We start from the raw sequence: 11,201 nt of genomic DNA, 5'->3' as shown, positions 1-11,201 counted from the left end.
CCCCCCCCGTGTCGGCCGCCACGACATTCTTTCCCTTTTTACTCGTCGCGCGCGCGACAACGCCAATGGAAAATCCCCGAGATTTTCTTGGATTTCCCGAAACCACGGACTGAAAAGTCGCCGAGCGCACGTCGATCGTGCGCCGCGGTGTCGAGTGTGTTAACACAGGGGTGGGAAATGCGGGGAGATGCGGGTGGTACGTCTTGCAAGACCAACCGCATTGCCGAACTCGGTCTCTACTGAAATTCCCAATTTCTATACCCGCTTCCCTCTGCTCCAAATTCTAAATTTATAAATAATTCATGGCCCTTCTAAATTTTCCTTCTTCTACGGATTTTCGACTCGAGCAGCTGATAACGCCGAAAGGAGAACATTTCTAGGGACAAGGAAGATAACAGTGCCAAGAGTGCTTGAGAGAAAATCATGATCAATCGCGATTCTTTCTATCTTCGATGACAATATTTTTAAGGGTTTTGCGGAAAATATGTCAAATTGTTATCTTGTAAAGAAATATCGCGTGTTAAGAGGAGGATAAAGCGAGCACGAATGTGGAAATAACAGCGTTCCTTCAATTTGACTGTTATTAACGTTGATATTATATTATATACGATCGCTGGATCATCATTGTTTTTCACTTTTAAGCCCCGGGTTATCCCACCGTAATTTCATGCTACGCCAATATTGCATGCCAGAGTTGGGTCTGTGATGTTTACCGACGGTGTGAGGCCGATATGGTATCGGCCGAAAGACTGTCGGCTAACATTTGACAGTCATAAGTTGGCCAAGTATTGGTCTATATTGTAAAGCCAGCTGACCTACAGTAATCTGCCAATAACGTGACAATGCTGGTCTAGTACCGGCTGACAAACTGTCGGCTAACATTTGACAGTCATAGGTTGGCCAAGAGTTGGCCCAGTTCTAACATCTGGTAAACTCTACATGGATCGTATTATGTATTTGCTAAGCTTCGATAAATTTGGTCGTTCTCGTAACACGCAGTTCTTATCAGTTAATTAAAATGTCGATCTCACGAAAGTATGTTCCATCCTTCAATTCGCCCTCCGTTTCCCTTTTGTTTCGTAATAGACGAGGGAAAATGGAATTTCCTTCCTAAAAATTTTATTCTTCGCGTCTAAAGTTTCCAAATAGAAGCTCTAGAAATTCCAAAACTTCGTGTAACTTGTCTTACAGGAGCATACCGAGCCTCTTAATTTAATATTTCGATGCACAATATGTCCGAGCTATCGCTTTAAGTCCCCTTTGCTGAATGAACCTACCCTCCTGTTCTCTTTCCCCCTTTCTCTCTCTCTCTCTCTCTCTCTCTCTCTCTCTTTCGAGAATTACGGTGGACGCAACCTTGCCTTTTTCTCCCATGAATGGGCCTGCCCTTTGACGTGCGAAAGTCTAATCGAGAGCAAGGTATGAGAAAAATATATCAGAAGCTTCGGCCTGGGTAAGTTCGCGGCCAGCTAGATCAAAGGGGACGTGTAATTTAGTTCGGGGTTACGAGACGTCGAAAGGTGGCTGCCCTTAAGGGTGGCTTGCATGCCCAGACGTGTACACGTGAAAGATCCTTCGCAAGATCAATAGTGGTCTTACAATATGCTCCTCGCCGAAAGCGATGTTAACAGTCAGGACAACAGCAAGAGTTTATGAATAATATCGGATTTCATTTAAAGCGACGACTTAACTGGTATCTGAATGCTCAAAATAATAAAGATCGACGCTTGAAAATGCAATTTCAGGAGGCAACACTTTGAACATTTTTACGCTCGCGAATTTCGGCACTTTTAATTTTCCCAAACTTCCGAGTATTTAGTTAGACGGTCGAACTTTACGAAAGATGATAATAGTTCCTCGAAATGCTCATACTTTTACAGCAACGTGTGCGCTCCGTGATTCCCAATTCGCCAAATTTTCTCATTGCAATCTTGAAATGAGAGGAAGTTCCGCGGAACTGCGCCGGGTAATACGAAATCGTCGAAGTGATTACGTAATCGCGACTTTTATGCGCCCGAGAAATTTGTTTGGGGCATGTCGCGCGGTACGTTGACGGGAAAGAAAGTATTGGTGGGAGAATTATGGAATTGCAGAGGGAGACTGCATTAAAGCTTGATTTATCAGCGAACAGTCCCGCTCTACCTTTCAAACGTGTAGAAATATCGTCACATAAATTCCGAAGAGCTTATGCCGAGCTTCTTCGCTTTTTCTCGCGTCACAGCGACGTCGCGCGGAAATCTTTCCGATTTATTGCCGCGAAATTACAACCTTCATCTTTGTAAGCAAATCGTCGCAATGAGACGCTTGTATATACGTACGTACACTCGCTCCCGTAATTTATAATTTAGATTACGCTATCTAGCGATATTACATTATCTCTCTCGTACACACACACTTGTGCGCCGGGATAGTTTATACACCGAGACGCGAAGAGAAAGAGAGAGAGAGGGAGAGTTGTCAGGCGGGAGTTCAAATTAAACTGCGACGAATAATTTAATAGAGTAGACCACCTAAAAGAATTCGAAGCAAATATCGGGGAGCGAGGAAAGGATTATCCGGGGCAATTCCTAGTGCGTTAAGGCATGGCGACTATTTCCGGAAGCAACGTTTTCGGCGGCGGCGACGGAATGCGACTGGAATAATGCCGCAATTTTACGCTCCGCGGAACGTTACGGCATTTTGAGCGAGCCGCGCGGAATATTAACGACTTTGTTTGTTATTAACCGTCGCGAAAGTATCGCGCCAAGTCGGAATTCTGGCTCGATCTTTCCGAGCTCTCGTGTAATCGTCCCGAGCGTGCTTTCAGCGCGGCGCCGAAAGCACAATGCATACAATTAATTGTCGCCTGAGATCTGCTACGGGTCATTCAAACTGCCTGCTGAATTATTGACTTAGCTTTGTTATTTTAATTAGGCTTTATGTAGCGCCACGCTACCGCCCCGGCCTGTGTCTATATGTCTGCTTAATTACCCACTACTCTTTACCTTACCTACTCCCTTATGATATACATAGATAAAATAAATTGAAATTGCACGAAAAGACACGGACGAAGTGCAGTCGCGATTCAAACAAGTGCAACGAGAGAGGAAGAGAGCGAGAGAAAGAGAGAAGTCGTACATTTATTGGCGCTCAGAGATAAGTCCCCTGAAGCGCGAAATCGTAAATACATTAAATTGTAAAATAAATGCAAATATTAATGTGACATACATGCTTCTAAATTGCGTTACGTGAGAGATATTAAAGGTAACTATGTTTAAAACTGCTTAAAACTGTTATAGTTACTATTTCGGATATTTGCTGGGACTTTGTTTCAATTATTAGCGTCCGTACATCTGAAAGATCGTCTATACACGGTAAAAAATTTTATATCAAATTTAACGCGTTTCACATGTCCCAAACGGTCCAATTTTCGTGTTAAATTAACCAAATTTTCGTGTCAATTCGACAGATTCAACAGAAGGTGAATATGTCGAGAAGTAATGCAAATATTATCTCAAAAATTAACACAAAATTAATACGTGAGCCAACACTGAAGTATAAAATGTGTCGTTTTATCATTTACACATATTGAGAATCTCAACAAAAATGTTGAGATAACACAGACACATGTTAAATTAAACTAACACATGGGTATGTTAAAATTTAACACAAAAATTTTAACAAGGATCAATTCTAATATAGGTACAAAATATATTTTACTGCGTAGAATCCCGTATGACAGATTGTAAGTTAATTAAGCGATCAAAGAGAGAGAGAGAGAGAGAGAGAGAGAGAGGAGAGGCAAATCGAAATAATATAAAATGGACAAGACGCATAGATAACAATGTCCAACGGCGCCAAGGATACTCCTGGAGGAGGATAATACTACGCGCACGAATTGGTTATTCTCGAGTTTCCAGCACCCCGAGGCAATTAGATTCACAGGGCGGAAAGCGCATTAGAAATTAATACTGCGCCGATCATTATTTCGCGTCCTTACGGCCGTGTCGGAGCCTCTCTACGGTGTAATTCCAGACACTTTCCGCAACAATGCTGAGGAGCGGGCGCATCCTGCGAGCGGAATTTTAAGCGAGCGGATCCAGGAAATTAGGAAGATTTGATCAGCTGGTACTGGAATTACAAATAACCTTATTATCGTGCCCCGCACGCTGCCCCGGCCCTGACGCTCGCGATTTATACCGAGTGCCGAATTTCCTTTTTAACCGGTGAAAACGGAGCAGCATGGCGATTAGGTGATTTACATGGAGATCCTCGCACGCGCGCGCGAACCCACACACGTACAGACACAATGTCGAAACCCTTTGTCTCACGTTCGTACGATTAATTTGTTGTTCCGTTTGTTCGTCGTATCGGTTTGCTTCTTCGCGGAATTTCGCATTCCCGTAATTCTGCCCGCGAAATATTACGCGAATCCGAATTCCCGTTCGTTTGTTTTCCTTTCTCTCCTGTTTTGTTTCGCATTAATGACGAATCGATTTGTTCATCGCTCGAATCCACATGATTTAGGTTCGTACATATTCGTGAGAGTTTATATTTTCCGAATTTTCAGACCGATGAAATTTTCTCGCGAATCTAATTTCCACTCGGCTTTCTCTCCGCCACGTCAAAATCCTCCGCCTTGCTCGCCTACCCTCCTATAGCTTTTCCTATTTTTCACTCCATTCTCATCCCCTTCGATAAGTCGCGCCAGCAATGAAGACAAATTGTCGGCGTCCCGCAGTTTTACGGAGGCAGTAATTAATTGCCGGTCGCGTAACGAGCCCTGCTTCGACTATTGACACGCGTCGATTTAGACAGTTCTCTATTATTCTCTTCTAATATAATACCTCTTATTAATCAATACCGGACGAGAATAATCGTGCAATAATGATTTTAGCAATAACAGCAACGGGATAATGAATAATTAAGTATTAGGGATAATAATAATTAAATTACGTAGACAGTAGATACTATTTAAACTCCATTGACAGATAATGTAGCAAATTACGGTAATTAATTACGTCACAATGCAAATATAATTAATATTATAACTCATTATACATTCTACACAATATACATGTAGGATGTGTATTAATTTGTTAATTATATTACGCGTGTTATAGAGGTATAATTTCTTTTTTCTTTTTTTACATGACGTGCAATGAAAATTGCATCGTGATTCCATAATTCTGCTAAAAATCTGAATTTAGTGGAACACCGGCTTCCCTTATCGGGACATCATTCAGTGACCGCTTAATGATCGATGATGTCATCGAGTTCATCATCATTGATCATCATCACGCGGTTATCGTGAACTGACACTTGTCAAGAGGAAGATCCTTCAGCTTCTCTGTCCGCACTTCTCCGGAACGAATTCCGCGCGATGACGAGGATAATAAGGATTCGTTAGTCCTGCGGAATCAACGACATACCGCTACGGAAAGTCGCTCGCTTGCCGACTCTCTTTCCCATCTTGATTGCGTTCGCTTCAGCTTCCACTCTTTTCGGGACGTTGAAAAAATGGTTACCCAACAGCGCGACGAGATGATTCGCGAATTACAAATGATGGGAAAACAAGTCGTTATAGCCGCCGACTTGCATGATTGCAAATTAATGTATAAATGAATTAACGGTAAATTAGAACTTCAACAATTTCTCGATTCTGAATATCATTTTATAATTTCGATGCGTGTAAAAAATTCTCATTTCCAATTTCAAGTATTAAATGACGCGTGTAATTGAAAAATTATGCCGCTGCCTTTATGAAACAAGAAATGCTTAATTATAGAATTGTAGAATTACCGTAATATTAAAACCGCAAATAATCGTAAAACAGCAATTTAATTTAGCTCCGCCTTAAAAAACATGCTCGGAATAAAAGTTAACGATGCGTGTCAATTTCACAAATCGCCCGTAACTTCCGAGGAAGGACGCGAGTCTCGCAGACACACGCAAATCGCTCGGCTTCGTGTCGCAGGACCAGCCCCCCTGCCCCTGTAATTGAGATCCGTCATTTATCGGCGGAGTCTCGCACGCAAAAATCCAACCGGTGACCCGGAGGGTGCTAAGATTTACGAGGTGCGCCGTTCGTTCGTACTACTCCCCATCTTTGAATCACTAGTCTCCGCGGAGGCGATAGGCGAGGCTCGTTTCTCTCCATCCGAGCTTAAAAGTATTTCCCTGTTGTTCTCACCGCTCATTTGAACTAATAACTCGCGCGCGATCCCCTACGGCGAACGGCCTTGAGGCTACTTACGGGTGACCCTCTCCCCCCCGGGCCACCCCCGGCACCGCCAGCTTTCCCCGCCAGTTTTCCAGAGAGGAAACTTTCGAATTTAATTCAGTTACTGTCGTCTACTTTGACGCGCTTCTGAGGCTCTTAAGCGGAATAAAGAGCTGGGCGGAAGAGTAACTCCGGAAGACTTTCCGAAACATTTGCAAATTATCGAAACGAGGCGACGTGGCCCACGTCTTAAGATCACCTCGAGCATCGTCGCCGTGACCCCGGTTAATTTGATGTTAACAATAGCATTGAGAAAGGGGAGGGGGGTTAAATGTTCAACATTGTCGAACGTAGCTTGCGTCGTTGCTGGCGCATCGCAACATCGGGCTATTTTCGTGGGTACGCCGGTTGCCAGGTGTGCCGGTGAAAAGCGCGTTTTCCATCCAACACGGAAAATCGGCCGATGAAACTCGGGTTCGATGAAAGTCGATTTCCGCCGCTATTTCCGGAGCTTTAATATTAATTATTAGCCGCGCCGAGGATTGCCGCGGATAAAATCATTTATTAATCGACAAATAATATGATCGCGTACACACACATACACACACACACACCGACGGCGGCTCCATTATGAAAACGCTGCTTGCGTGTTGGTTCCCAATGTAACCGGATAATGGTGTTTCGCCTAAATAAATCTCTCGCTTGACTTTGTACGCGTAAATAACCGATAATTAACAACAACGGTTAGCAGATCTCGCGCGTTATTATATGTAATTTTTACGTAAATATATTCTTCGTTCCGATTGGAAGCGCTGAAAAAAGCACGTAATTGTTTGCATCGTTAAACGTAAAAGGATGGTCGATTATTTCGTGGAAAAACATTCCGTCGACGTCCCGTTGTTGTTGTGTATTTCGTTAAAAGATCACTCTTATCATTCGCTGTGCAACCTCCCATTTTTGCATTCGTCAAGGTCTCGTTCGGGTTTATTGCGAGCCTACTTAGAATTAGAAAGTTTAATTAAGTTCGCAACTAGTCTTAGTGCTCCTTTTTAATACCGGCTGGAATTATTATCTCGACCTTAGCACATCGAAAGTTAATCAGCTCCGGCTTGTAACTCTTCAATCCTCTTCTTTCATCCTTCCGCCGTCATATTTCTCATGCCGGGAACTTGTCCGCCACGGCTAACTAATTTTAGCGAAATTTGAAATTTAATTTTAGAATTTCAAGTCAATTTAAGGGGGCCGAACGCCGCGCTAACTCAATTTATCAGAATTTATTACGGATGTTCCGCATTTTCGGCCGGGTCCGCCTCTTAAAATGGAATTACGAGTAAAACCTATACGTAAAGCAATCTTAATTAATCTAATCGAGTTTAGTCTGGCAATCGTAATAAGTCTCGTTAAGGCCGAAGGCTCCGGCGAACTTTCCGCCTTGCGGCGCGGCGCGCCTCAGCAATCCGATAGACGGCCTCCGTCACCGTGAATAAATAACGGCAAGGGAGCCGTGCTCGGCAAGGAGCCTTGAAGAATTGAAGCTCGACGGAAAATGCGGAACAATAAGGACGGATCGTCCGATCGCGGAATACGTTTAAATACATCCTCTCATGCGGGGCCGCGGGGTGGTCCGCAACCGCGGCAAAGCGGGGATGAGGAAATAGCAACGGTGGAAATAAAAGTCGAAAGCCTGAACGGGCGAGCGAGCGAGACGAGGCTGCGAGGGAAATAAAAAGGAATTGTCACCGTCCGGGTAGCTGCAACCATCCTTGTAACCGCGCCGCCCGCGGCTGTTTTCTCTCCGCGCCCCTCCCCGACCGCCCCCGTCGCACCCGTCGCGCTCTTTACAACCACTGTCATTTGTTTTTACGTTTACTCCTCGTCGTTCTTGAAAACCCTTCGCGGGAGACCCGTCGTGCCGCGAGATTTCGCCGAGAAAACGGAAGAAACGAGACCATCTCGCGCACGCGGAACGAACTATGAAGCTCCTTAGACGTCCGAGGAATCCGCAATTTTTTGCCGCATGAATATTCATTAGCGTAAAGTTAGAGTTTTAATCGTAACGTCCGCCTCAAGAGGGGTACCTATACCCCGTCAAATGCGGCACAGTGCATCTGCACTTACTTCATCACGGGTCATATTAGGTTAAATGACAGCTCGCGTAGGAATTATACACACTCGGCCAGTATCGGAGACTCGTCAGTCTCCTCAGTACCTCGTCGGGTACCGATTCGGTGTTGAAATACGGAATTCACATTACGATACCGATGCCTTGGGATAGCTCGTCCGTAGAGTGCTGGATTCTCAGTGACGGTATTCCGCGCATAAGTTTATTATTTGCTGAAAAAATATTTTCCTATAACTTTATTTAACTATCTAAGCGATAAATGTTAATTTCGAGCGCAAAATTAAGACAGATATATACACCTAATATTACAAATACGGAGGTATTATTTCTTTTTGGTTTTTTTTTATTAACGCTTTATTTATACGTCACTTGAGCTGATAAAAGGTGCGCACATAATAGAAAATGGTAGAAAATGCGGATATTTCCATCAATATGCAGCTAATATTAGAAGGAAAATGTTTTGACCAACTGCTTTAAATATGAGAGCGAGAGATGTCACCAAAATGGAACATAAATAACTCAGTGGTAAGAGCGGTTGCGTGGCAAGCGGAAGATTCGAGTTCCCAGCTGAGTATCTCGCGCTCCGGCGTTTTTCACTTCATATAACATTAAAAATGAACATCTGCAGGTAATAAATAAGCATCCCATATATTGGTTATAATCCTTCCTCCCACAAGTTATCGTAATATTAACAATTACAATAACAATAGCAATCGTAGTATTAACAATAATAATAATAATAGCAATAATAATAATCATTATTGAGAATCGATAATTGCACGTACTTTTGCGATGCTGTGAATCGATACAGTTATAGTATCATATTTCGCGTCTTGACCCATCGCTATCACCCCAATATTCCGCCAGTGTCAAATCGATATTGGCATCTACAACTGCTACTGTTTACTAAAAATCGGCATCTCGCCGGCAGTTATTTCCTACTTGGGAATGCATTTATCGCACACAGATTATTTCCGTGCGAAGTTGCAAAAGTACACAGAGAGCATGATCGGTTTCGCTCCGTCTACTCTTGCAATCGTCGTGAAAGAGGGGAGAAATCGTTACTCACGCAATGTGAAGTTGGTGGGTTTCACGATCCTCGGACACACTCTGAACAGTCCCAGCTTGAACCTCACGCTGACCAAGTTGGCGAAATTCCTAGGCATATTCGGCAGGGCGAGCTTCTCCTCGGTGTGGAGCCAGGTGGGGCCCAGAAGGGCGGTGCTGAGGGCCGCCAACGCAGCGAGCCCGCATACGACGCCGCACCTGGTCAGCCTGATTCCACCTGGGCCACCTGAGCAGCACATTTTCGTCTCCCAAGTGGTCCTCAGGGTGACATCGTTAGCGAATCACCTGCTCAATGCGAACCACGAGCCTCGATTCGTACGATTCACTGCTGCGCCCCTTGGCATGTTCTTCAAGATCGGACGTTTTCGAACCGCCGCTCAATGTCCTCGTCCTTGTACTCGGTGTTCCTCAGGGCGAAGAGTTTCACGGCAGGACACAATCCGTCGTAACATTCGCGACACGATCTGGTCCTTCGCGGAATCCCCGAGTCCTTTTGCTTTTCTTCGAACTTTTCACTTAATGCGTTCAGACATCCAAGGGTCGCGCCTTTTCTCTCGACTCTGTGAGCCTTCTGATACAATCCGGGACGAGTTTCTCCTCAAAGAGACCTGCGCTCCGAGAATCGGACCGGAAATTATTATTTATCGTAATAACTTTAATTTGCAACGTGAAAACGCGTGAGAGAAAGATAGAGATAGACAGATGGGGAGGGAAGGGAAGTAATGCGATATATTTCCTCGCGCGAAAGAACCGAGCTCAGGGTGGCTTCATGCATTTACGCGAGCCGCGAAACCGCGAGGGGGCACTCGCGAGGAGGATACCACCGGCGGTGCAAAAAAAGTGCCGGTCTCTCTTTTGAAGGGGGTGGCCGTTAATGGATTCCTCGTTATGTGGAGAAACCATTAAAACGTTGGCTCGTTCTCGAAGAAATTAATTCCGATTGCCGTTATCGCGGCTGGCTTGAAAAGAAGCCAGAGGAAGGACGAGGACGAGGCGGGGCGGGCGAAAGGGTGGGCCGCCATTATCGCCACCGCATTTTCCGCGTCGGAAGTGGATGGCAGTGAGAGCCCCCGGCTTTTCCGATGATTCTCTTCCCCGTGAAGGGGTGAATGGGCCGAGCATCGCGTTCTCGCATGCGAGCGAAAATAATCCAGCCGGAGGCTGGCCAGGCAGGGGAGAGAGGGGAAATGCTTACGAAATTTGAGTACTTCGGAAGCATCGATGCTTCGTTCTCGAGTAGTAAAGAGGGTAATCTCAATTTATCAGCTGGGCTGAACGGATCCGTAGAGTTACGCCGGACTAACAGGCCGCCCCCGATTCGTACGTCATTGTCCGAGCGGAAAATCGCGAAAAACAAGGAGCGCATTTCTCGATCGCGCCGCCAGGTGAAAACGTATTTTCGGTTTGCGAGCCGACAAAAATCGCCCGCCGCCGGGCGCGAAATAATAGCGACAATTACTTCTTGCTCCGCGCTCGAACGGATCGCGGCGGAAAGAGGAAAAAAGCCAGGTGTGTCGTTTCGCGGCAGGATGTGTGTGTGTGTGTGTGTGTGTATCGACGTGCGTAATACGACGAGATCGTAATACACGTTCACGCTAACGCGCGCCCGCACGCGCGATTTACGTCCGCGCTGCGGCTGGCAGTTGCAATTACAGCGTCATTCTTTCGAGCCGGTCTAATTAATTGAAAAACGGCGTACAGCCACGACGGCGGTCCTCGCGGAGGGTCCTCGAAAGATTTCCGGTCTTGTTAGGAAGCAGTTTCGAGCGCTGCTTAAGTCTGTTCCACCTCTTTTTCCCTTCGACGAAG

The 11,201-nt window shown here is 45.2% G+C and overlaps 1 protein-coding gene across 2 annotated transcripts in view; it reads right to left on the bottom strand.

Annotated features, from left to right (window-relative positions):
* LOC106748117 overlaps nucleotides 1–11,201 on the bottom strand; it is a 93,548-nt gene that overhangs the window by 76,588 nt on the left and 5,759 nt on the right. For both annotated transcript variants that reach the window (XM_014626347.1, XM_014626348.1), the window contains exon 2: nucleotides 9,394–10,000. In XM_014626347.1, coding sequence (XP_014481833.1) covers nucleotides 9,394–9,631 — 238 coding nt within the window. In that variant the 5' untranslated portion in view covers nucleotides 9,632–10,000. The remainder of the gene's footprint in view (nucleotides 1–9,393; nucleotides 10,001–11,201) is intronic.

Source organism: Dinoponera quadriceps, unplaced genomic scaffold (genome assembly GCF_001313825.1).
Source record: "Dinoponera quadriceps isolate SergipeBrazil2010 unplaced genomic scaffold, ASM131382v1 scaffold2420, whole genome shotgun sequence".
In the NCBI taxonomy this organism is placed as follows: Eukaryota; Metazoa; Arthropoda; class Insecta; order Hymenoptera; family Formicidae; genus Dinoponera; species Dinoponera quadriceps.
The sequence above is the reverse complement of the archived record's forward strand: the minus strand, read 5'-3'. Positions and strand labels throughout refer to the sequence as shown.